Source organism: Dasypus novemcinctus, chromosome 9 (assembly GCF_030445035.2).
Source record: "Dasypus novemcinctus isolate mDasNov1 chromosome 9, mDasNov1.1.hap2, whole genome shotgun sequence".
Taxonomy (NCBI): Eukaryota; Metazoa; Chordata; class Mammalia; order Cingulata; family Dasypodidae; genus Dasypus; species Dasypus novemcinctus.
The window spans coordinates 112,049,023-112,076,810 of NC_080681.1; the positions used below are offsets into that span (position 1 = coordinate 112,049,023).

The window sequence follows — 27,788 nt, forward strand, 5'->3', positions numbered from 1 at the left end:
CTGTTATACAACACTGTGCTAGACGTTCTAGCTAGAGCGATTAGGCAAGAAAAAGAAATAAAAGACATCCAAACTGGAAAAGAGGAAGTAAAATTCTCACTACTTACAGACAACATAATGTTATATTTAGAAAATCCTAAAAACTCTACAACAAAGCTATTAGAGCTAATGAGTTCAGCAAAGCAACAGAATACAAGATCAACAAGCAAAAATCAGTAGCGTTTCTATACACTGGTAATGAGCAAGCAAAGAGGAAACTTTAAAAAATCCCATTTACGACAGCAAAAAAAAGACTCAAATATTTAGGAATTAATTTAACCAGGAATGTAAAGGATCTGTATTTAGAAAACTACAAAACACTGCTAAAAGAAATCAAAAAAGAACTAAATAAATGGAAGGCATTCCACCGTGAAGATGTCAATTCTACCCCAACTGATTTACAGATTCAATGCAATACCAATTAAAATTCCAACAGCCTACATAACAAAAACAGAAAAGGAAGTTAACAAATTTATTTGGAAGGGAAAGGGGTCCCAAATAGCCAAAAATACCCAAAAAAGAAGAACAAAGTCAGAGAACTCATGCTTCTTGATCATAAAGTGTATTATAAAAAACTACAGTGGTCAAAACAACATATTATTGGCATAAATATAGATACACTTATCAATGGAATCAAATTGAGGGTTCAGAAATAGACCATCTCTCAGGTCAACTTATTTTTAATAAGCCTTCCAAGTCCACTTTTCTGGCACAAAAGACAGTCTCTTCAACAAATTGTGCTGGGAGAACTGGATATCCATAACCAAAAGAATGGATATCTCATTCCCTATATAAGAATCAACTCAAAATGTATCAAAGACCTAAACATAAAAGCCAGGACCATAAAACCCCTAGAAGATAACATAGGGAAACATCTACAAGACCTTGTAGTAGGTGGGGGGTCTTTTAAAACTTACAACCAAAGCAAAAGCACCAAAGAGAAAATAGAAAAATGGGACCTCTTCAAAATTAAACACTTCTGCAGTTAAAGGACTTTGTGAATAGGGTAAAAGCAGCCTACTCAATGGAAGAAAATATTTGGAAATCACATGAGATATAGAAAGCGACCCTAGAACTCAACAATAAAAAGACAATGACCCAATTAAAAAAATGGGCAAAAAACCTGAGTAAACATTTTTATAAAGAAATATAAATGGCAAAAAAAAAGAAAAAATGTTCAACATCACTGGCTAGCAGGGAGATGCAAATCAAATCTAAAATGAGATATCATTTCCAAACCTACTAGAATGGCAACTATTAAAACAGAAAACTACAAGTGCTGAAGAGGATGTGGAGAGACAGGAACACTTATCCACTGCTGGTGGGAATATAGAATGGTAGAGCCATTGTGGAAGTCTGTTTGGGGGTTCCTAAGGAAGTTAGAGATAGATCAACCATGTGACCCAGCAATACTGCTACTAGGTATATACCCAGAAGAACTGAGAGCAGTAGCATGAACAGACATCTGCACTCCGATGTTCACAGTGATGTTACTCACAATCAGCAAAAGATGAAAACAACCCAGGTGTCCATCAACTGACGAATGGATAAACAAAACCGTGGTATATACACACGATAAAATATTATTCAGCTGCAAGAAATGAAGCCAACGCATATGACAGCATGGATGAACCTGAAGGACATTATGTTGAGAGAAACAAGCCAGCCACAAAAGGACAAATATTGTATGATTTTGCTATTATGAACTAAACATAATGAGCAAACTCATGGAGTTAATAGCCAGAATATAAGTCACCAGATAATAGACTGTGGTTAGAGAATGGAAAGCTGAGGTTTAATCTGTGCAGAACTGGAAAAAAAAAAAAAGTTGTTTGCAAATATTTGGAAATGAATAGAAATGGTGAAAGCACATCATAGGATTTGTAATTAGTAGTGCTCACATATTGGTATCACAGCAGTTTGTGAGTTTTTTTGTTTGTTTTTTGAGTAATGAAAATGCTCTCATACTGATTTAAGTGATGAATGTGCAACTTTGTGATTACATCAAATGTTACTGGTTGTACACTTTAGATAAATTATATGGGTTATGAACAACAACAAAAAATAATACGGGGAAGCAGATGTGGCTTGGGCGACTGGGCTCCTGCCTACCAAAGGGGAGGTTGCTGGTTCGGATCTCCATGCCTCCTAAAGAAGACAGCGAGCTGGCACAACAGGCAGGTATGGCAAGCTGACACAACAAGAGACACAAGAAGAAAAAAACAATGAGAGACACAACAAAAGCAGGGAGCAGAGGCTCCTGGTGCCTCCTAAAGAAGACACTAAGCTGATGCGATGGGCAGGTGTGGCAAGCTAACACAACAAGAGACGTGGGGAGGAAAAACGTAATGATAGACACAACAAAGAAGGGAGCAGAGATGGCTCAAGTGACTGGGCACCTCCCTCCCACATCAGAGGTCCCATGTTTGGCTCCCAGAGCCTCCTAAGAAACAAGGAAGACAGACAGACACAGCAAGTGAAAAACATAACAGGGGTAGGGAGAAATAAATCTTTAAAAAAATAATAATAATAGGGTGGGTAGGAGAAAAATACACCAAATGTAAGATATGGACTATACTTAGCAGTAATACTTTTGATGATGCTTTCATAATTTGTTACAAATACTTCACAATAATGCAAAGTGTTTGTGATAGGGTGGTGTATGGAAGCCCTGTATAATATTATGCATGTTTGTTTTATAAGTTCACAACTTTTACTATGCTTATTGTTTACGTAAGTTCATGTATGAATGATAAAGTTCATTAAGTTATTTTTAAAGTGAAAAAAACAAAAACAATTGATGATCTAAAAAAGTTGAGTGATAAGCAAAAAATTCCCAATACAACCAATTAAGAAGTGAGCAATACAGAAATGGAAGCTACAGGTCTTTACTACTAATTTACAATCTGGTTACAAAGAAGAGAACTAGGTTAGTAGCAGAAAGAGGAAGCAGTCTTTGTGACTGTTTCATTGAGGAAGACTCCAGAGCGTAGGATAAGAAAGATTTATTACATGTCTGATTGTCAAAATGTCTAGTATGGTATCATAAATAGTCATCAACACTGGAATACCGGCAAATTGTCAGTATGACTCCCACTCTAAGACGGATTCCAGGGAAGTCATAGAAAGTACGCTAATTATTATAGATTCAATGAAAAAATAAAGTTAATAAAATAAAAATATTTGATGTGAAACAAAACAAGGACAACATAGTTTCCACATACAACATATTTAATGCATTCATTTTCTGAAATGAATAGTCCAGGAGATTACAGTGAATTTAATATATTTTAACTTTCAAAATACATATGAAATAGCTACAGACAGCTGGTTGGCTACTTTTATTTTATTTTATTTTTTGTTTTGCTTTAACAGGATTTGGAGGGTTAGGGGAGGGAGAAGGTTTTTTTTGGTTTGTTTGTTTGTTTGTTTTTTAAAGATTTATTTATTTATTTTATTCCCCCGCGCCCCCCCCCCCCCGCCCCCAAGTTGTCTGCTCTCTGTGTCCATTTGCTGTGTGTTCCTCTGTGACCGCTTCTATCCTTATCTGCGGCACCGGGAATCTGTGTTTCTTTTTGTTGTGCCATCTTGCTGTGTCAGCTCTCCATGTGTGCAGCACCATTCTTGGGCAGGCTGCACTTTCTTTTGCGCTGGCAGGCTCTCCATACAGGGCACATTCTTTGTGCGTGGGACTCCTCTGAGCAGGGGACACCCCTGTGTGGCATGGAACTCCTTGCGTGCATCAGCACTGCGCACGGGCCAGCTCCACACGGGTCAAGGAGGCCTGGGGTTTGAACCACGTACCTCCCATGTGGTAGGCGGATGCCCTATCCACTGGGCCAAGTCCGCTTCCCAAGGTAGAAGAGTTTTGCCAAAAATATTTGGTTTGGATTAGAAAATAAAAATAAAAATTAAGGATAAATTGGCTACCTCTGACGCATGCTCTAAGTATCATATTTAATACATGAACCGTTGCTACTCAAATTCTGAACACTAAGTGCATGGCATAATGGAAAAAAACAATTATGAATGATAGCGTTCCTGCCCTTAAAAAGCTGAAAATCCAGTTGCAAATAAATGATCCCGATCAGGAGACAATCTAGTAAAGGGAATTTACAATAAAACCTTCTTAAATGTAGAAGATTAAAACTTTATCTTAACTGAGTAAAACTGGAGAAACATACAAACCTATATTAATGTCAAAGGTAAAAAAAAAAAAAAAAAGAATACGGGATTTGGTTTTGTGAAATGTGAACATAATCAAGCTTTTTTTTTCTCTTCTTCGTTTTCTTCGTTAATAAGGGACCACGAATATGTCATTTAACTAAGCTGTGTTCATCTGTGTATCTTTCTGAACACTGGATGAGCAACTGAGTTTGTTGTTGGGATTTGGGAGTAGTACTTCCATGACTTGTTAAGCTGCCTTTTGTATGTTATTTTATCTTTTGAATTTGAAATAAAGTTTGAATTAAAAAAAAAAAATCCTGTAAGAACAGATCATAGGTCAGTGGATGAAGAAGTAGTAAGGAGGGGGAAAAAGCTTCAGAGGAAAAGGAGGGTCAGGATACGCATTATAAGTTTATTGTTTTTGTTTCTCCTTTTACCCCTCTATGGAACTTGGCCTCTCCCCACCCCAAAAGATCAGTCCTCCTTTGATTTCTGTCTCCTATCCATACTACCTACAATGGAGCTGGGCAGTGTGCAAATTCTGAGACAAACACAAATAGTACAAGGATTCTTTCTACACTGTACTTCAACTTTTCCTACAGGATGTTTCCCTGGGACACTACGCCCTTTGAAGAAGAAAGTGATCTGAGAAAAAGTTTTGGGAAACTGCATTCTTTACAGGTTCCCTCCATTAGAGGTAGAGTACAAACAAGTTTTGCAAAAAAAAAAAATCTTTTGTTAACACTGTCAATGTTTTGATGAATCAATACCTACTAACAAGGAACATACTTGGGAAAGGCTTGTCTATATTAGTGGTATTTTTTTAAACTGTATTCCACAAACCCCTCATGCCCTTCAAGATTTCATTTACCGATTTACTTTTCACAAATAAATACCCAGTCAGATGTGTTAAACCAAGCCATAACCTTTTAGAGACCACTACTGGGTAGACCTAAGAATGAAGTTTCTTCTGCCATCTCTGTTCAACTGAAAGTCCTGAGAAGGCAAGGCAAGGAAAACAAAAGCTCATCATGTGAATCAGGACTGGGTCTTTATAAAACTTAATAAATAAAACAAAATACAGAAATAAAATTGGATTCTAAGGCTGAAACAAGACTGTAACTATCATGCATAATCTCCAGTCTCAAATTTGGCTTCATCAAAATAGCCTCATTTTCTCATAATAAATATTATAAATTTAAACCTGTAATATGAAACAGGCAAGTACTGCTTCATTTTGGAATTTTCATAAAATTTTGGAAAAAAAAAGTGTCGCCACACTTGATTTTTTTTTTTATTTTAAAAAGCATCTTAAAGAATTCTAAATAGGAAAAAAACCATTTCCCTGAGAACAAAGGATACTCTCTCCCAACCAAAGGACTGGGAACTCTCTTCTCTAAGTAATAACCTCAAAGACTTCGAAGGTTCTACAGCTACTCACAACCAAGGACATAAAGATGCCCCAATAGGCAGCTTATGAGTCAGGAGGGTAATTATTCTTACTTTTACACTGACGACTCCCAAATTTACATCACCAGTCTCTTCCTTCTCTGGATCCCCACCCTTAATACAATGATTCATTGCTTCCCCCAATCACCTTAAAGAACCAGCCTTTTTTTTTTCTTCTCCTTAGGTTATCTAACATATAAATGCCAAATTAATTTTCTAAATATGTGATATTTCAGATAGTTTAAAAAGTCCAAATTTTTCAAACCAGCATATAAACTCTCTGGCTCTAGCTAAATTTCCCTCCAGTCACTTCTTAACACACTAAAAAAGGCCTCATTGCTCTTCTGCCTACCCCTAAGCCCTCTAAAAGCTACTCCCATTTTTTCTGTTAATGCAATACCTGAAATTAAAGGCCCCTTAGTCCCATCTCCTCTACAAAGTATTCCCTAATAATTCCAAACCTACAAATACATCTTTTCCTTCTCTGAATCTGATCTGCTCTTCATAGCCTAGTACAGTGCTGTCCAAAAGAACTTTTGTGGTAACAGAAATGTCCTGTACCTGCATTTCCAATCTGCTAGTCACTAGCCACTTGTGGCTACTGTGCACTTAAAGTGTGGGTGGAACTGAGTAAACTTTTAATTTTGTGGATACCATCTGGGACAGCACAGATCTACTGCTTGGCTCTCGATATCCTGGACACAATTCTACAACCAGGATACTACTGATCCCTCCAACCTAATCTTGCTCCTAGACAAATCTCCCTCCAGTTAAACACTTACTCATTGTTTGGTACATCCAGTTGTCTACTCTGGGCTCCCTGCTGTTTCTCAAGCCATTTCATTCTATATTCCAAGCATTTCCAACTTAAGATTTGGGAAAAGCCCCATAACCTTTCCTTAAAAAAAACAAAAAAATAAAGCCTTTCCTCCCACATGGCCTTTTACCCAACACTAGGTCCCCTTGAAAGAGATCTCTAAATACTCATACTCAATACCCATGTCAGAAACTCCTCATACACACTGACTTGGTACACACACTTTAAAAATGTGTTACACACACAAATTATGTAACTGCAAAATTTTATTTAAGTATTTACCTATTTTTTAAAAAATTGTATGTGCATATATTTCCATTTATTCAACTGGCCCATGAAACCACCAGAAAAGGCACAGGTCTGAAGCTTATGCCCCAGTACTGTCCAGTGCCCAGCACACTCTTGGTGTCCATGTGTTCTTTTGTTTCAGATGCTTATGACACCTGTCACAACATAAGTGTAGGGGCTACCTTAATTGCAGTTCCACCATTCACTTAGTTGTGTGACTCTGGGCAAGTTGTTTAAACTGTGTGCCTCAGTTTACTCATTCTAAAATGGCACTAACAGTACCTGCCTGTTGGTGTTTGGCAAAATTCAAATGTTGGTGACGCCCTGACCACATCTGGCACACACAGAAACGTGAGGCAGCTACTGTCTGTTAAGTACTCTTCTGTGTCAAATTTTTTCTTCCCGTATTTGCACCTTGGTTAACTGACATTAATCAGCTTCCTCATCTGAAAATACCTACGTATAAAAGATGGTTGAATGGATTAAAGGGACCTAGCATACAGCAAGGGCTCAAAAAATGTTCCTTTCTTAACTCCACGGCTAAAGCGATTTCTTTGGCATCACCTTACAGCCCCCTCACGTTCCCAGCAGAAGCTCCATAAATACTGCAGAACAGCTTCCCAAACACATCTGAGGACAAACAAGTCATGTCTCCAACAATGCCAACCCCAGTTCCATGTCAGGGAGCCACTTTTTCTAATAAAAAAAAAAGAAAAGGTGTACAAGATCTAATGAATAAAAGACACCACCTATCAGTCCTCACTTTCCCCACGACGCCCCGTCCCAGCACAAAGACCGTATTCAAAACAGGCTAAGACCCTCCTTTCTTTCACTCACCCATCCAGTTCACGGTTCACGGGGAGGGGGGGAGTGGATATCAGTTTGGTCGGGGGGTGGTTGGGGCGGGGGTCTTGTGGCTCAAGGCCCAAGACAGGAGGTAAGGGCGGGGGCAGGGGGGAAGGACGACGGGGGCTGGACGACCCCAGAGAAGCTAAGCACCGGAATCTGTTGTTTGAAGAATGGGATCAGGCCTCACCTTCGCCCGCTTGCGCCGACTGGTCCGTCGCCCCTCCGGAGTCTCTGCTATTCCCGTTTCCATGGGGGTGGCAGACCCAGGCACGACCGCAGGCCCCGCTTGAGGCCCGGCTGACCCGGGCGGCTCGGCTAAACCCCCGGGGGGCGAAGCCCGCGGAGGCTCCTTCTTTCGGGGAGTACGCTCCCCGGACGCCCCCGGCCCGGCCTCAGCGGGGCCCGACAGGCCCGCGGGCGGCGCAGCCACCTCGGAGCCGTTCTCGGCGCCGCTCGCTGTCCCCGAGCCGGCCTCCGTCCCCACCGCGGCAGCCGCCGCCGCGGCTGCCGCCTTCTTCCCAGACAACATCTCGGGCCGCCTGGCCGCCGACGGCCGTAGGGGCCGCTCGGTCTGCGTGTCCGTGGGTCCGGAACCGCTTCACAGACTCTAGCTCTACACAATCCACGCACCGCCAACCGCCGCCGCGTACACACGCGCTCTGCGCGCTCCCGCCGCGTCGGGACAAAAAGGCCCGAGACGCCCACGGCCCCGCCCCTCCCCCACTTCCATAGAGCGGCGTCCTCGCGGCTAGAGCGGCGTCAGGACTGGGACGATGCTTTCCTAGAGCGCCTCCTTGCCTTTGGAGTCGGCACCTGCGCTGTCTCCGTCTTAGGACTTATGGGTCGGAGTGGTACTCCGAGGGCACCATTTCCTCCCGGGACTTGCCGTTGTTCATTCATTATTCATTCATTCATCAATTCAACCAATTATTAGCGCATACTACGTGACAGGGATTACGTTATGAACTTCCTCCTTTCAAAACGCTTACAGTCTAATGGGGAAAAACACACTGAAATGTAACTGGTAGATTTATTTAGTTGTTCACAAGGGTCCAGCTCGGACTGGGAAAAACTTGAGAGCAAATGAGTTCCGGTGTGATAAAAAATGAAGATAAGTCGGGAGGTCTAGGTTTGACTCTAAACTGAATTTCTCCTGTTTGTAGGCCTTTGTTTATGGTCTGCTTTCAGCCTGGGCCCCTTCCCTTCTGCACCCTCTTACTACCACCTCTCCTCCCCACCTCGCACACCTAACACCTCTTTCTCCTACTGGTTAATTTTTCCTAAAGATCATGATGGTGGTAATGGTTTATTCTATTAATTCTTCCAGGAATCCTTTCCTGATTGAACGCTGTCCTCTTTGTGCCCTCACACTTACTTCCACTTATTACACAAAACGATTGCCTTTTTTACCTGTCTGTCTCTTTAAAGTATAATTTTCAAAAAAAACAATTCCAATTTCATGAAGTTTAAGAACTGGTAAAACTAATCCCTAGTGATAGACTACAATCAATGATTGCCTAGGATGGGGATGGGGGTTGATGGCAAAAGAGCAAGAGAGAACTGGGGGTGTTGGAATGCTTTATATCTTGATTGGGGTGGTGGTTACAGGGATGTATGCATGTCAGAACTCATTGAACTGTACATTTTTAAAGGTGCGTTTTATTTTATATACATAGTACTTCAATAAAGTTGATTTTAAAACTTTGAGGCCGGGCAACCCGGGCAGCTCAGCCAAAGCAGGCGAATCAGTTCCCAAGTAAAGTTTGTATCTGCTTGGCTGTTTAAATTATGTGAAATTTTATCCTAACTTTGTAGTCTCTTGTGGGCTACCTACATGCATGTACTCTTTTATGCTTACTCCATAATAAACCAGGGGAAAGAAAGAGACAATTAAGTCCTGGAAAAACAAAAATAGGGCAGGAAAAGAAGTGTGATCAGAGTACAACATATGGCTCGGCTGTGAACTATACTGACATGGTCATAATAACATAAATAATGAATACTGTTTTAACCAAAGTGATAGAATTATACTGAGGAACAAGAAAGAAGAGAGTTTGTGGAAGAAAGGGTTGAGAGGGGTTTACAGAAGGGCTTATGAGATGGGAATGAGGAATGATGCACAGGAGCTAAACCCTTATCTGCCGTCATAAAGAGATAACATATAAAGTCAAAAATTAAAAATCAAGAAATAACAGTATAAGTATACTATTTAGAAATATCAAATTCAATACCGAAAGAATTAGCTAAAAGTTATCTCTGAGTCTTGGAACAGGAATTGAGAAAGAATGTGGCAGGGAATGATGTTTGTTTGCTTTAAACCCTATAGTTCTATCTGACTTGTTTGCGTATTTAATAATTTGATAAAATTTTAAATTAAATTTAAAAATATATATATATATATCCTTTGATCCAGCAATTCTACTTTTAGAAAAACATTCTAGGGAAATTATTAAGTATTTAAGTCCAGATTTAACTCCAAACTGTTTATTTAAGGCAGGGATTCTTAACAAGGGGTCCATGAGCTTGAATCGAAATTCAAAAAAACATTATTCTCGTGGGGACGTGTTGATGTGGGTATGATATATTTATTAAATAATACACAGTATAATGTGGACTTAGTGTATTAGTCAGCCAAAGGTGTGCTGATGCAAAATACTAGAAATTGGTTGGTTTTTATAAATGGTATTTATCTGGGATAAGAGCTTAGAGATCCAGGCCATAAAGCTTAAGTACTTCCTTTACCAAAGTATATTTCCACTTGTTGGAGTAAGATGGCTGCCAACGTCTGCCAGGTCCCAACGCCTGGGTTCCTTTCTTCCTGGGGCTTGCTTCTCTTTCCTCTGTGTGCTTACTTCCCAGGGCTTCAGCTTAACACTTCAGCATTAAACTCCAACATTAAAAACCCACAGCTCTATCTTTTATCATGTCTTTTATCTGTGAATCCCCACCCACCAAGGGGCGGAGACTCAACATCCTACTGGCACAAGAGGTTTACTTGATTAAGTAAATCTCCGAATCCAATATAATCTAATACGCCCAGAGGAAAAGACCAGCTTACAAACATAATCCAATATTTCTTTTTGGAATTCATCAATGATATCAAACTGCTACCCTTAGTAAGGGGGTCCATGGTTTTCACCTGCCTGGCAAAGAGGTCCATCAAAAAAGGTAAAGAACCCCTGATCTAAGGTTATATGCATTAATTAATAAAGGAAAACTAACCATGTGGCAACTAATTGAATATTTCATATATCATATGGAATATAACATAAAATGGAATATTATACAGTCATTGAAACTGATATTTTTTTTTTTTTAAGATTTATTTTTATTTATTTAATTCCCCTCCCCTCCCCCGGTTGTCTGTTTTCTGTGTCTTTTTGCTGCATCTTGTTTCTTTGTCCGCTTCTGTTGTCGTCAGCGGCACAGGAAGTGTGGGCGGCGCCATTCCTCGGCAGGCTGCTCCTTCGCGCTGGGCGGCTCTCCTTATGGGTGCACTCCTTGCGCGTGGGGCTCCCCTACGCAGGGGACACCCCTGTGTAGCAGGGTACTCCTTGCACGCATCAGCACTGCGCACGGGCCAGCTCCACACGGGTCAAGGAGGCCCGGGGCTTGAACTGCGGACCTCCCATGTGGTAGACGGACGCCCTAACCACTGGGCCAAAGTCCGTTTCCCAGAAACTGATATTTTAACATAAAGAACCCCCATACATAATAGTGAACACATATCAAAAATTTGTTTAACCTCAACTTTGATTACTATCAAATCAAATCCAACAACTCATTAAAAGAATTATTCACAATGACCAAGTGGGATTTATCCCAAGAGTGTTTCAACATAAGAAAAACAATTAATGTAATACATCACATTAATAGAACAAAGAAAAAAAAAACATACAATCATTTCAATTGATATAGAAAAGGAATTTGACAAAATCCAATACCCCTTCTTAATTAAAACAAAACAAGCAAACAAAAAACAAACACCTAGAAAACTAAGAATTGAAGGAAACCCCCACAACATAATAAAGAGCATATATGAAAAATCCACCACTAACATCATATTTAATTATGAAAAACTGAAAGTTTTCCCTCTAAGATCAAGAACAAGACAATTATGCCCACTCTCACCACTGCTCTTCAACATTGTACTGTAAGTTGTAGCTAGAGCAATTAAGCAAGAAAAGGAATAAAAGACATCCAAATAAGAAAGGAAGTAAAATGTCCCCTATTGCAGACAACATGATCCTATATATAGAAAAATCCACAACAAAGCTACTAGAGCTAATAAAAGAATTCAGCAAAGTGGTGGGTTACAAGATAAACATGCAACACTCAGTAGTGTTTCTGTACACTAATAATGAGCAATCTGAGGAGGAAGTCAAGAAAAAAATTCCATTTACTGTAACAACTATAAGAATCAAATATCTAGGAATACATTTAACCGAGGATGTAAAGGACTTATACAAGGAAATCTACAAAACATTGCTAAAAGAAATCAAAGAAGACCTAAATAAGTGAAAGGACATTCCATACTCATGGATTGGAACACCAAATATAGTCAAGATGTCAATTCTACCCAAAATTATTTACAGATTCAACATTCAACACAATCTCAATCAAAATTCCAACAACCTATTTTTCAGAAATGGAAAAGTCAATCATCAAATTTATTTGGAAGGATAAGGGGCCCAAAATAGCCAAAACTATCTTGAAAAAGAAGAACAACATTGGAGGACTCACACTTCCTGACTTTAAAGTTTATTACAAAGCTACAGTGGTTAAAACAGCATGGTACTGGCTCAGGGATAGATATATAGGCCCATGGAGAGTTCAGAAATTGACCCTCACATCTATGGCCAATTGATTTTTGACAAGGCTGCCAAGTCCATTCAATTAGAAAAGAATAATCTCTTCAATACATGGTGCTGGGAAAACTGGATATCAATATTCAAAAGAATGAAGGAGGACCCCTAATTCACACCAAACATGAAAATTAACTCAAAACTAATCAAAGACCTAAACGTAAGAACCAGGACAATAAAAGTCCTAGAGGAAAGCACCTTCAGGATCTTGTGTTGGGCAATGGTTTCTTAGATTTTCCACCCAAAGCACAAGCTACAAGAGAAAAAATAGATAAGTAGGACTTCGTGAAAATGAAAAACTTTTGTGCACCAAAGGACTTTGTCATGAAAGTTGAAAGACAACCTACAGGGAAACAGATTTGGCTCAACTAATAGAGCATCTGCCTACCACATGGGAGGTCCAGGGTTCAAACCCAGGGCCTCCTGACCCGTGTGATGAGCTGCCCCACGCACAGTGCTGATGCATGCAAGGAGTGCCGTGCCACGCAGGGGTCTCCCCCGCCTAAGGGAGTCCCACGCACAAGGAATGTGCCCCATAAGGAGAGCCACCCAGCATGAAAAAAGTGCAGCCTGCCCAGGAGTGGCACCGCACACATGGAGCACTGATGCAGCAAGATGATGCAACAAAAAGAGACACAGACCCCTGGTACTGCTGACAAGAATACAAATGGACACAGAAGAACATACAGCGAATGGACACGGAGAGCAGACAACTGGGGAAGGGAGCTGGGAAAGGGGAGAGAAATAAATAAAATATAAATCTTAAAAAAAACAAAAAACAACCCACATAATGAGAGAAAATATTTGGAAGTCACATATCCAATAAGGTCTTAATATCCAGAATATATAGAGAAATCCTACAACTCAACCACAAAAAGACAGGCAACCCAATTAAAAAATAGATAAAAGACTTGAATAGACATGTCTCCAAAAAGGATAAACAAATGGCCAAAGAACACATGAAAAGAAGCTCAACATCATTAGCTATTAGGGAAATGCAAATCAAAACCACAAGGAGATTCCATTTTACACCCATTAGAATAGCTAATATATATATTTTTAACACAGAAAATTACAATTGTTAGAGAGGCTATGGAGAAATAGGCACTCTTGTTCAGTGCTGGTGGGAATGTAAAATGGTACAGTCACTGTGGAAGACAGTTTGGCAGTTCCTCAAAAAGCTAAGTATAGAATTATTATATGACTTGGCAACCCCTCTACTAGATATATACGCAAGAGAATGAAAGTAGGGACTCGAACAGATATTTGCACACTAATGTTCATAGCAGCGTTATTCACAATTGCCAAAAGATGGAAGCAACCCAGGAGTCCATCAACCAATAAATAAAATGTGATATAGGTAGATATAGATATAGATATAGATAAAAAATATCAATAGACATAGACACACGATGGAATACTATTCAGCCATAAAAAGGAATGAAATTCTGCTACATGCAACAACATGGATGAACCTTGAAGATATAATGTTGAGTGAAATAAGTCAGATGCAAAAGGACAAATATGGTATGATCTCACTAATAGGAAATAATTAGAATAAGCAAACTCAGAGAGTCAGAATCTGGAGTATAGGTTATCAGGGGCTGGGTTGGGGGTAGGGAGTGAGGAGTAAATGCTTAAGCTGTCCTGAGTTTCTATTTGGGTTGATTGTAGAGTTACGGTAATGGATGGTAGTGATGGTGCACAACATTGTGAATGTAATTAACAGCACTGGATTACAAATGTGGATGTGATTAAAAGGGAAAATTTTAGGTTGTATATATGTTACCAGAATTTAGAAAATGTTTAATTTAGGACTGTACAATACAAACAGTGAACCCTATGGTAAATGACAGACTATGGTTAGAACAATTATAAAAATGTTCTTTCATAAATTGTAACAAATATACTATACTAATGCAAGGTATTACTAATAAGGTGGTATATGGGAATTATTTTATGTATTTTATGCATGATCTGTAAACCTACAATTTCTCTAAAAATTTTTTATTCAAGATTTATTAAACTCATTATGATAAAGCAGGATGAGCAGGATGATAAAACTGGTTCAAAGGAGAATGAAAATCTGACGTGTGGTCACTGATCAGCGTAAAAAAGAATTCTGGAATAAGAATGCAAAGTTAAATAGGGAAAAAAAATGGTTATTGTACTACAATGCCATAAAACTCAAAACTATGAGGTTGTCTTTTTTTTTTTTAAAGATTTATTTATTTATTTATTTCTCTCCCTGGTTGTCTGCTCTCTGTGTCTATTTGCTGCGTCTTCTTTGTCCGCTTCTGTTGTTGTCAGCGGCACGGGAATCTGTGTTTCTTTTTGTTGCGTCATCTTGTGTGTCAGCTCTCCGTGTGTGCGGCACCATTCCTGGGCAGGCTGCACTTTCTTTTGTGCTGGGCGGCTCTCCTTATGGGGTGCACTCCTTGCGCATGGGGCTCCCTTACGTGGGGGACACCCCTGCGTGGCACGGCACTCCTTGAGCGCATCAGCACTGCGCCTGGGCCAGCTCCACACGGGTCAAGGAGGCCCGGGTTTGAACCGTGGACCTCCCATGTGTAGATGGATGCCCTAACCACTGGGCCAAGTCTGCCGCCCAAGGTTGTCTTTTCTATCAGACAGAACTCATGTGTATCTGCTTGCTAAAAAAATCATCTGCAACTTACCTATTTTTTAAATAAAGTAACATGTAATTTTACAGAGGCCCTAGTCAATGTTAAATAATAAGTCAAACAAAATTACTTTCTCTAAAGCCTCAGGTGCTGGAGAGGTGGAGCTGTTAGACAATATTCTAGCATGACTTTCAAGGAGCACGTGGTCATCTTTTTGCCTTATTTTTAAGTTTTGGGTAATGTTTCTTTGCCATCTCCCCTATTAGACCATGAACCCCTTGAGAGTAGGCACTCTATATCACTGGCTGTTTTATTCCCAGTGGCTAGTCCCAGAAGTCCTGCTGAAGGAAGTATTGCTAAGGCCTACATCACCTGGCTGTTGTGAGATAATGCCTGCAAACTGCCTGTCAAAGAGCCTGGCACATAGTGGGTGCGTCTGACCTAGGAGTGGTGAAGATTATTGTTACGCGGCAGCTAAGAGGGGGTTATGACTCAGAAGCATGGGAGGCCCACACTCCTGTCATGGAGGCCCACCATCCTGGAGGGGGACTGAGGCAGGGTCCTGGGGCCAGCGTGCCTCCAAGCCATTATGATGGGGGCACTGATGTCTCTTTTTAGGAGTGTTCATGGGATTCTTGTTTCCTCGGGCAGCATGGGAGTAGCGCTGGCTTGGCTTATGGGCTATAAGCCAGCCCTGTTTGGGTTCCTATTCCTTCTACTGCTGTTTAGCAACTGGCTGGTCAAGTACGAAATCAGGCCCATCGCCACAGAGACCCAGCAGGTGAGCAAGGGGTGGCTCGGCTTCAGCCGAGGTTCACCGCTAGATTGCAGGGGTGGGGGAAAGGGAAGGTGTCAGACTAATGGGCCCAGACTGAGGAATCCAAAACTGTTCTAAGCCCCTGCTCTGCAGCTGCTTTTTGGGTAACTGTGGACAAATGCCTTCACCAGGCCTCAGTTGGCTCTGCTGTATAATAGGGACAGTCCCAGTTTCTCTTACTTCATGTTTGATGTCAAGGTGCTCTGGAAAGAGTTAAAATGAATGAGTTAGAGATGCATGCATCAACTTAAATACATCTCTGAAATACAATAGTGAAGACAGAAATGTACATAGATGATGATGTCTTTTACAAAAGTTAAAAACCATGCAAAAATGTCTTCCTTTGTTTATGGATAGATGTGTGTAGTGAAAGAGCGGTTTAGGGTTTCTCATCCTCCACACTATTGACATTTTGGGCTGGTTAATTCTGTGTTGTGGGGTACTGCCCTGAGCACTGCAGGATGTTTCACAGCATCCTTGGCCTCTACCCAGTGTATACTAACAGCACCTTCCCACTGGGACAACCAAAAAAAGTTCCCAGACATTGCAAATATTAAATAGCCTCCTGTTAAGAAACACTGGTAAAAGAGATGCGTGGGAAAAATAAACACCAACTTCAGGATTGCAGTTGAGGCAATGAGGTTCAGGGAGGGAGGAGAACACTGTAGGAGAGGGGACTTTAATTATATTCTTGGGTTGGGTGTGAGAACGTGGGTATTTGTTGTAATATTAGGTTTACTTTTTTACATGTCTGAAATAATTAATTTTTAAGTGTTTTTCAAGACCAGGATTTCTAGCTGAATCTGAAAGGAAAAATGAAGTGTTGATATTAACTAGGTGGAAGGCTGATGGAGATGAGAGCATGTCATGAGACCGTTGAGACTTAGCAGTTTGACAATTAATTGGGCTGAAAAAATATTCAGAGAGTATTGGAAAAAGTGCCAACTCTGGAGATAGCTACTTTTTGGTTAAGGGCTCTATGTCCTCTGTGCTGCAGATTAGTGGGCTGCTTCATTTGTTCGTATGAGCCCAAGGGTCCTGGGAGCTTTGGAGGATCCCACACAGGCTGCATGAGGAAGTGACCTCGCCATACCAGGCCCAATTCTCTTACCCACAAAATGCCACAGAGAAGTTTGTCTTGCAGGGGTGGTTGAGATGGCATTTATAAACCGCCTGGCGTGGAGCAGGTGTTCAAAGCAGAGAAATGATTACCAGCATTAACCAACCTTTCCTCTTTTCCTGGTGGTGGGAGCTCAGGAAGAGGCAGCGTCGCCAGACACTCCCGAAGCCAACCCCAAGGGCACCGTCATGAACTCCAGAGAAATCGAGAAAATACACGCCTGCTTCGCCCTCCAGGACAAGATCCTTGAACGGCTTCTGTTCAGTGAAATGAAGCTGAAGGTCTTAGAAAATCAGATGTTCATCGTGTGGAATAAAATGAATCGCTGCAAGAGGTCAAGCAGACATCGGACTTTTTCCATGGGGAGACATAGAATGAGGAAGTACGAGTCCATGTTCTCTACTTTCTCCGAGTGCAGTACCAATTCCCCCACCTAACCAGGCCAGGGAGACTGAGGTGGGTTGGCCTCTTCTGATGTGACCTTCACTCAGTAAAACCCAATCAGAGACTGTTGGATTTTCTTAGTAAATTACACTGAAGAGGCACGTTGGAGCCAGGAGGAGAATCCGAGGCTGGGAGATTAATCTGAATACACCGAGTCATACAGATAACATCCTACGATATGACACAATGGGACAGGGCCTCTAGAACCCAACCCTTCCTCTCTTTCGGTTGTCCAGCCCCCATATCCATTCATCCCGAGTCTTACAGCGGCCCCTCACTGATGCCCCCAGCCTCCAGTCTCCCACTTACCCATTCTTCCTGCACTCAGAGGCCAGAGCAAGCGCTACCAAGCGCAACTCTGAGCATGGTCTTGAGCCAATGTCTGGCCATGGTTGATAGAATAAAATCCACACTCCTTACCATGGTATTCGAGCCTTCCATGATCTGACCCCTTTTCCAACCTTTCCCCCCCATTACTCCTTGTCACATGCCTTATTGCTATATGCCTGAGTAGTCTAAATGTCAGGCATTTGTGTATCATCTTTGTAATTTTTTGCCATAGCCGTTAACTGCCTAAATGCTTAACTCACTTAAACGCCTTTAAAAGGACTATTTCTTCTAAAATAAACTGATCTGTAGAGGGAAATCTTAACCTATCAAGTAATTAATTAATAATAAATTAATTTATCTGTAAATTTGAAAAACAGTATTATTTCCCTTAAATGGAACATAACCATAAAAATAATGACGAGAACAAACTGTGTTAATACATTCTAACCAGAGCTTGTTTGCCCACTGAATGATCTGACCCTGTGAATTTTGTCTTAAAAAGTGAGATTATCAAGGGTTGGAAAGTTTGAAAGATACACTAGTGCCAAATGGAGACTTTTATCCATAAGGAAAATTGGAAAGAAAATCTCAATGCGTAATTCATGTGACTTAATGCCTTGTTGGTGTCCCATCTAAAATCATCATTTTCACCAAAAATTTCATGCACCCTCACATCACTGGCCAGCCCCCAAATGCCTCTACATCCTTCTTCACATGGTTTTCTCCCCTGGAATCCCATAGTTTCACATTTCTGCTGTTACAATTCTTTACTCCTTTGAAAGCTACCACCTCCAGGAAGCTTCTCTACACCCAGCTATAATGAATCTCTTTCCTTAGTATTTTCCTGGCATTTTATGTGTACTTCTACAGTACACCCGGCTGGGGTCTGATTTGTACACATTTCAATACTCCCTCCTCTCCACCTTCCAACTAGATTGTAAGCTCTTGGATGGCAAGCTCGGCATCTTGTTCATCTCTACACCTCCCTCCCCCCACAGCACTTAGCACAGTGGCTAGTATACTGTCAGCGCTCAGTAAATCTGTGATTGTTGGTGCATCCTGTGTCCTGACATTTTCTCTGCCCCTTATTACTTGATAACTTTCCTATTTCCTATCTTGAGTAAGAGCAGGATCTCTGGTGCTGAACTGCCTGGTTTAAATCCCAGCTTGGCTTCTGTCAGCTTTGTGATCTGAGACAACTCCCAGTTGCTTAGTCTTGCTGTACCTCAGTTTCCTCAGCTGTAAAATGGGGAGAATGACTCCTTGAGCTCATGGAGTTTTGAAGATTAGCTGACTTACTAACACTTCTTTCATATCTTTGCTCCAATGACACCTTCTTACTGGGAACTCCCTTGACTCCCCTATTTGACATTAGAACTCTCCCCGTATGTTAACGATATTCTTCTTGACCCTCCAGGTCCACTCTCCATCATCCTCTGCCTTTTCTGCCCAGGGGACCAATTGGTATGGACCTAGCAATGGGATGGCTGGCGGGTTCCCTTCCCCAAAGCAGAAGTGACTCCACATGGTCTCCACTTCCTGCAGGGCCTCCGGGTACCCTCTGCGCTGCAAGCCGTTCCCCTGAGCTGCTGGTACCGGAGCTCAGGCCATTTCTTTTGTACTTGCAAGATTGACTTCACACCTGTCCTATAAAAAAGGGTAGAGCATCCCTCTCTGGAGCACGGTCCATGGGGTGTCCAGCTGTGCCCCGGCCTCCATCCCTCTCTCCAAAGGATGGTGAGAAGTTGGATGACCTATGCCTCATTCAACTGTTGTATTAGTCAGCCAAAGGTACTTTTCTGATGCAAGGTACCAGAAATCTGTTGGCTTTTATAACGGGTATTTATTTGGGGTAAAAGCTTAAAGTTATAAGGCCCTAAAGAGTCCAACTCAGGTACTAAAAGAGGTACTTTCTCACCCCAGGTCTGTTGCCACACGTTGAAGCAAGATGGCGGGCCGTGTCTGCCTGGTCTCTTTGGCCTTGGCTGCTCAGCTACTCTGTTCTCTTTGGCTGTAAACGGCTCATCTCTCCCCAGGGCTCCAGCACCAAAACTAAGTTCTCTCCTCTGCCGTGTCTTTTTCTGTGTTCTCCTTTGTATCTACTGCTCTGTGACTCCTTGATTGAGTGTCTGTTTGTATAGCCCACAAAGGGGGCAGGGACTCAAATTGAGTTGCCCTAATGATGTGGTCAAATTAAAGCCCTAATCTTAACATAATTTAATCAAAGCCATGTCAGCTGAATCTAATACAATCAAAGGGTATCACACCCAGAAGAACAGACAAACATAATCCCTCTTTTTGGAATGCGTAATCTCAAACTGCCACAACTGCTGACCCTCTGTTTTCAAGTTTCCCAATAAAGTCCATTTCGTGCTTACCCTGCGTAACTTTGTGGTATTTGCCTTCGCCCACTAATCACATCCTCTGGATCTCTGGGCTTAGTCCTCAGACCCCTTCTTTCCTGGGTTTCACTCTCTTGGTGATCTTTTCTGATCTCATGGTTTTAAAGAGCATCTACTGCTATGTGCCAACGGTTTTCTAAATTATCTCTCTGGTACAGACCTGGCCTTTCAGCTCTCAATTTGGCTGTCTAACTGCCTCCTGCCACATCTTCTCAGACATCCCAAAACTAACATGCCCAATCCTGAACTCCCAGCCCTTCCCTCCAAGGCCCCTCCCAGGGCAAGCTTCCTTGTCTTCTATAAAAGTCAGCTCCCTCTTTCCAGATACTCAGATCAAAACTTTTGGAGCCATTTCTAACTCCTCTCTTTCTCTCACACCTGACTCCAATTAGCAAATCCTATTGGCTCTACCTTCGAAGTATATCCAGAATCTGACCCATGCCCACTGCCCCTGCTGCTGGTCTAAGCCGGACCTGAATGAGCTTATGCTGGCCTCCCTGCCCTCTAGAAAGTTCTCAATGAGAAGCCAGAGTGCTCCTTTAAAAATCAGTTAAGTCATGGCACTCTTCTGCTCCAAACTCTGCATTGGCTCCCATGTCACCCAGAATGAAACCCAAAGTCCTTTCTGTGGCTTCTAAGTTTCTGCTTGACCTGGCCTCCGTGTTACCTCTGACCTTGCCTACTACTCTGCTCTTCACTCAAGCTCCACCAGTCACTGGCCGCCTTGCTTTTCTTTTAACACCCTGGGCACAATCCCACCCTAAGGGCTCTGTACTGGCTGTTCCCCCCTACCATAAATGCCGTTCCCTCTGGTGTCCATCTTGCTAATTTCCTTACTTCCTTTAAAGGAGTAAGCAACACTTGAGTTGCTCAAGTGTTTTTTTCAATGAGGCCCATGTGGACCACCCAATTTAATACTACAATTACCCCCTCCTGGCATCCTCCAATCCCCCTTACCTTGCTCCACTTCTTTTTCCATAGCATGCATCACTTTCGAAAATACCATTTAACTTAGGCTGCCCCAGCCAGAATAGAAGCTCCATGAGGAGAAGGACTTTTGTCTGTATTGTTGCCTGACGTATCTCAAACCCTAGAGCAGTGCCTAGCACTTAGTAGGTGCTTAATCAACCTGTGCTGGCAATGAATAGTCATCACTATGTCTGCTTTCCCATGTGTCCTCCCATTGTCCCCAACCTCATTGTAGCACCTGGGATATGGCAACCCCTCACTAAGTGCCTGCTGAATCACTCAGTGGGTAATGAGCAAACAGATGAATCAATGAACCCATCAGAGCCTGACTGAGGAAAGTGCCATCTCTTAATAGATCCTTTCACAGGGACATTTTCCTCTTTAGAATTTAATTTGTCCTTGACATCTCTCCAGTCATTTTCTTTTTTCTTGACAGCCCTGATGCTGGGGGGGTGGGGGTAGGACAATTATTGACTCTCTGGGGATTTTCTGGAGTGAATTTGGGGACAAGAGAGAGACTTCAAAATAAACCGGGACACAGGCTCCCTTGGGAAGCAGACCATAGAAGAAGGAAGGTGACAGGAGAAGGGCAAAAAAAGGAAGCAAACAGGGTCTCTCAAGGTCCCGTAGACTGGCTCTTGACTTGGGAACACTGTCAGCCTCTGTGTAACAGGTATCACGGTTCCCATTGCTGGTTCTAAAACACTGAACGTGGCCACAGGGAAGAGAGATCAGAAAATACCGTCAAAGAAGTGACTACTGGAGCAAGTTCTGAAAGTGGAAAGAGAAGAAGGAAAGAGGAGAGTGGTAAAGAGATGAGCGGGACTGTGGGAGGGGAACACTGCCAGGAGAGGGCAGGACAAATGGGGTGAAGGGGAGGACACAGCCCCAAGGGGGAGTGGGGTGACAAGAGGGCTCATCGCCAACCCGACCCCCCACCTCCCATAGTGCCCCTGTAGCCCTCAGGCAGCCAGGTTTCTCCAACAGTTATCCTCTAAATGAACCAAACTACATGCTGGTACTGGGAGCCTAGTCTAGGCCAGGACCTAAGCTGGGGCTCCAGGAGGGAGGGAGCAAGTGGAATGAGCCTGTGGGCTGGAGGCCAGAGATGGGGAGTGGGCAGAGCGGGGCACGTGAGGTCCAGAACCAGAGAGTAGAGCCCTAGGCCCAAGTGGGCGGGTGCCAACTGAGGCAAGAGGAGTGTGGAAAGAGCTGTCATGGGCAGCAGGCTTCCCTTGGGGTAGGGAGCACTGGATAGACCTGGGTTGGAATTCTTGGCTTTGGCACTTACCAGCTGATCTTGGTCGACTCCCTCATTCACTTGACAAATGTACACTGAGTCACCCTTGTTGGAATCCAGGCTCTGCGTTTACCAGGCTGTGAGTCCATGAGCAAGATTTTGTTTTGCTTTGTTTTCCTATGCTTAGTTTTCCCACCTATGAAATGGGGATGGTGGTGATGATGACAATAATAACCAATGTGAACCAAAATGAGTGAATACACCGAAACTCTTGGAAGACTACCTGGCAGTTAGTGAGCACTAGATTAGTTGATAGCTATGATCTCCTCTTCTGTGGCCGTTCTCACCATGTGCAGGAAAAAGACAGTGCTCAGTGGGAAAGCTGACTCTGAACATACAATAAATGAGATGATAACTGTAAGGGAGAAGTGCAGGAAGTGAGTCCTGGGAAAGCAAGGGAGAGATGGGCAGAAAATGAGATGGATACAATGATAATGATAGTGATTAACGTTTCTTGAGCACTTGCTGGGTGCCAACCACCAACTTTTTGCTTTAGGTGTATTTTGTGCACTTCTCACTCTCACTCCAAGGGCTGGCTTCTACTTCAACTTTACAAATGAGTACCTTGACGTCCAAGAGAGGCCAAGAAAACTGATCAAGAACATATAAGTGATAAGTGGAGGAGCCGTAGTTTGAACTCTCAGAGTCTGACTCGAGGGTTTACTGGGTAGGGTTTAGATTAAGCTGGTAAGGATTTTAAACGTACCCAAAGAGCAGGGGAAGGTTATTTAAGCAAAGGACTAACATGACCTCTCATCTATAAAAATAATGAATACATTTCTCCCTCATGGGGCTTTTGTGTGGATTATCTGGATTCATGAATAGAAAGTCCCTGGACAAGTGCCTGGGGGAAAAGATAACTCAATGAATAAATTCTTCTTTAAAGGAGGCGGCGCCGGCAGGCCGAGGAGATTTTACACATGGACATCTGCTGCCACTCTGTGGCCACTCTGCTGTACGGCAAATGATGGCTGTCGTTCTAGCTAAGTTTGGGAGGGAGGGCGCTGGTCACCGCTGACAAACAGCTGCCCTCAGGGCTTGGCAGGTGGCAGGGGAGGACTTCCCAAATAAGGGCCAGTGTTCCAGGGTTGAGGGTCTTTGTCAGCAGAGGTGGCGAGGCCTGGAGCTGACGAACTGATTCAGAGAACCAGCTCCAGGGTCGGCGCCACCAAGCGGAAGGAGACGCACTCCTTGCCCTAGAGGGCCTCCTAGTCTGATGGGGAGACAAGCTGGGAAGCGCACCAGCCCACCTTCTAGAATGCTGAGAAAGACCGGTCTGCCACAGGCGCCAGGGAGAAGACCGGCCTAAAAGCCAAGTCACAGCAAGAACCAGCGTTGATGGAGCACTTACGGGGGCCGGGTCTGGGCCACTGGATTTCATGCACATCACATTGGATCCGCACTCTAACCAGAGGTATTACTATTCCCATTTTACAGACAAGACGCAAAGGTTTAAAGAGGTAGTGACTAACCCCAGGTCCCATAGGCGGTGACAGACCGGGATTTAGACCTGGGTTACCTGCATATTTAACAACTAGGCTGACGCCAAAGTCATCAAACACGGAGCCCCAGGCTCCTCAGAGGGCCCTGAGAAGCGGGTTAGGGGGAGATGGAGGGAGCTGAGGCGGGCCTGTGGGTTGGTGGGATGCTGGCAAGCAGTCCGCTGCTATCTGTCTTACAAACTGGGCTTGGGAGAGACTCTTTTCTTACTTATAGTATTTTTTATTTGACAGGTTGTATGTTTACAGAAAATACAGAGTTCCCATATATCCCCCCACAGAGTTTTCCTATTATTAACACTTTGTACTAGTGTGATAACTTTTTTACAATTGGTGAAAGAATATTATTATAATTGTACTATTAATTATTCTCCACAGTTTACATTAGGGGTCACTGTTTTTGTGGTACAGTCCTACGGTTTATTTTAAATATTTATTCTGGTAACAGATACAATCTAAAATTTCCCCTTTGAACCACATTCAAATATATAATTCAGTAGTGTTAATTGCATTCACAATGTTGTGCTACCATCACCACCATCTATTATCAAAATCTTTCCATCACCCTGAACAGAAATTCTGTACCAAATAAACATTAGCACCCCATTCCCTACCTCTATTCACATGCTAGTTTTTTACTGTGGATTTGCTTATTGGAATTATCTCATATCCGTGAGAGCATACAATATTTGTTCTTTTGTGTCTTTTTTTTTTCACTCATCATGATGTCTTCAAGATTCATTCATATTGTTGCATGCGGTCACCCCTCGGGCTGAAGTGTGGTTTGCTGGCCTGGCGGGGGAGCAGCCGCGGCAGGCCAAGCCGCTGCCCCCATAATAGGGTGGCTGGTCGGACTCACCGCCACCCCTGAAGGGAGCTCGGCATGGGCGCAGAGTGCCCTCGGGTCTCCCCTTCTCGGCAGCCATGCTTCCGCGGCCGCCCCTCCTCCCGGATGGCGCCACCCGATGCCTTGTGGGGCGGCACCCTTCTTCTTCTTTCTCCCTGCGCAGGCGCAGGGCGGAAAATTCCAGTCTGCCCTTTTCCCCTCCCCCGACAGCAGCAACAGCCAGGCGTGGGCGGGAAACTCAAGTCTGCCCTCTACCCCAGCAACAGCAGCCACCAATCACTAAACCCTGCCACTTCCCCCAGCAACAGCGACAGCCAATCCCTAATCACCACCCCTCCCCCGTCCAGTACCGCCCACTGACCTTTCTCCGGCAACCAATCAAAACAGGGTGTGGCTTCGACCAATCAGCCTTCCCCAGCCCCTATAAAACTGTTGCCTCTCCCTCAATAAAGTTGGACTTGCGTGTTTACCTTGTCTCCGTGGTAGTTCTTCTGCCGTGCACCCTCCAGTCCTGAGAGCCCCCGACAAGGGCCTGGCCTCCCTTGTCCCCAGTTCGTCGCCTGCTTCTCCGGGTGACCCCTTCGTCGCCTGCTTCTCCGGGCGACCCCTTTGTTGCTGGCTTCGCTGGGCGACCCCGTCAGCCGAACTGCGCAACCCCTGTGAGACCGATCCCTCGTCTGCTGCTGGACCAACCCCTCGTCCCAAGCGGGACCGACCCCTCGTCCCAAGCGGGACCAACCCCTCGTCCGCAGCCAGACCCCACCTCTACCGACCGAGCAAACCGTTGCAGTTGCATGTATCAGAAACTTCATCATTTTTTATTTTTAAATGGGGATTGAATCTGGACCCTCGTATGTGGGAAACAGGCACTCAGCTACTTGAGCTGTACCTGCTCCCTTCATTCTTTTCTAGAGCTGAGTAATATTACATTGTATGTCTATATCACACTTTGTATATCCATTCATGTGTTGAAGGGCATTTGGGGTGTTTCCATCTTTTGGCAATTGTGAGTAATGTTTCTATGCACACTTGTGTATAAATATCTGTCTTAGACTCTGCTCTTAATTCTTTTGGGTATATTGCTACCAGTGAGATTGCCAGGTCATATGGTTAATTCTATACTTAACTTTCTGAGGACCCACCAAACTGTTCTCCACTGCTGCTGTACCATTTTACATTACCACCAAAAATAAATGAGGGTTCTTATATCTCCACATCCTCTCTAACATGTTATTTTTCTTGTTTTAATAGTAACCATTCTAGTGGATGTGAAATAGTATCTCATTATGGTTTTGATTTGCATTTCCCTAATGGCTAATGATGTTGAGCATCTTTTCACATGCTTTTTGGCCATTTGTATATCCTCTTTGGATAAATGTCTATTCGAGTCTTTTGTCCATTTTTTAATTGGGTTCTTTTTTTTATGTTGAGTTGTAGTTCTTTATATATTCTGGATATTAGACCCTTATTGGATATGTGGTTTCCAAATATTTTCTCATAGTATGTAGATGAAGTGCTTTCATGCACAAAAGTTTAAATTTTTATGAATTCACATTTATCTATTTTTTCTTTTGTTGCTTGTGCTTTGGGTAAAAAATCTAAGAAACCATTTTTTAACACAAAGTCCTGAAGATGCTTCCCTGTGTTTTCTGCTAGGCATTTTATAGTTCTATTCCTAGTTTTCTAGATTTTTTTTTTTTAATCGGGAAGAGGTTCTGGATTTTGTCAAAGGACTTTTCTGCATCAATTGAGATGATCATGTTTTTCTCCCTTCATTTTAATGTGATGTATTACATTAATTGATTTTCTTATGTTGAACCACTCTTGCATATCTGGGATAAATCCTACTTAATCATGGTGTATAATTCTTTTAATGTGATGTTGAATTTGGTTTGCTATATATTTTGTTGAGGATTTTTGCATCTGTATTTATATGGATATTCTGTAATATTTGTTTCTTGTGGTATCTTTATCTGCTTTTTGGTATTAGAATGATGTTGGCCTTATAGAATGAGTTATGAAATGTTCTTCTCTACTTTTTGTAAGAGTTTGAGTAGGATTGGTTATAATTCTTCTTGGAATGTTTGGTAAAATTCACCAGTGAAGACAGGACTTTTCTTTGTTGAGGGGCTTTTAATTACTTGTTCAATATCTACTTGTTATTGATCTGTTGTGATCTTCTGTTTCTTCTTGAGTCAATATAGGTAGTTTCTGTGTTTCTAGAAATTTGTCCATTTCATCCAGGTAATTTGTTTGCTGGCACACAGTTGTTTAAAGTATCTCTTATAATCCCTTAAATTTTTAAAATTAAAGATATTGTATGTTTACAGAAAAATCAAGTAAAAAGTATAGTGTTCCCATATAACCACCCCTTCCCATTATTAACACTGCATTCATGTAGTGCCTTTGTTATAATTGATGAAAGACTTTAATAATTGTAGTATGCAAAAATAATTGTAGAATGCATAGTTCATACTGTGCATTAGGGTGCATTTCCCCCCAAAATACTACCCTATTGTTAACACCTTGCATTAGTGTGGTACTTGTTATAATTCACGAAAGAACATTTTAATATTTGTACTAGTAACTGTAATCCATCTGTAATCCATTGTTGTTTTTTTAAAGATTTATTTATTTTTTTATCCCCCCCCACCCCCATTGTTTGCTCTCTCTGTCCATTAGCTATATGTTCTTCTGCGTCTACTTGTATTCTCATCAGGCAGCACTGGGGATCTGTGTGTCTTTTTGTTGCATCATATTTCTGTGTTAGCTCTCTCTGTGTGTGGCACCACTCCTGGGTGGGCAGTGGTTTTGTGTGGGGCGGCTCTCCTTGCGTAGGGGCCACTCCTTGCATGGGGGACATCCTTATGTGGGGGCATGCCTGCGTGGGCCGGCACTCCTTGCACGCAGCAGCACTGCGCATGGGCCAGCTCACTACATGAGCCAGGAGGCCCTGGGTATT

General features: G+C 42.5%; 2 protein-coding genes across 4 annotated transcripts in view; one reads left to right on the forward strand and one right to left on the reverse strand.

The window, feature by feature from the left end:
• The window catches only part of KDM1A (lysine demethylase 1A), a 96,560-nt gene extending 88,290 nt beyond the window's left edge, over nucleotides 1-8,270 (reverse strand). The window contains exon 1 of one of the 3 annotated variants that reach the window (XM_004465439.5): nucleotides 7,797-8,270. In XM_004465439.5, the coding sequence (XP_004465496.1) occupies nucleotides 7,797-8,138 (342 nt within the window). In that variant the 5' untranslated portion in view covers nucleotides 8,139-8,270. The remainder of the gene's footprint in view (nucleotides 1-7,796) is intronic. The other 2 variants (XM_023590827.3, XM_004465437.5) reach the window with 2 other exon arrangements.
• A 7,279-nt stretch (nucleotides 8,271-15,549) lies between these two features.
• On the forward strand, nucleotides 15,550-17,904 carry TEX46 (testis expressed 46). The gene is made up of 2 exons (XM_012527871.3): nucleotides 15,550-15,879; nucleotides 17,173-17,904. Exons 1-2 carry the CDS (start codon nucleotides 15,688-15,690, stop codon nucleotides 17,470-17,472), a joined length of 492 nt encoding a protein of 163 aa, XP_012383325.1. The 5' UTR covers nucleotides 15,550-15,687; the 3' UTR covers nucleotides 17,473-17,904.
• Nucleotides 17,905-27,788: the final 9,884 nt, after the last annotated feature.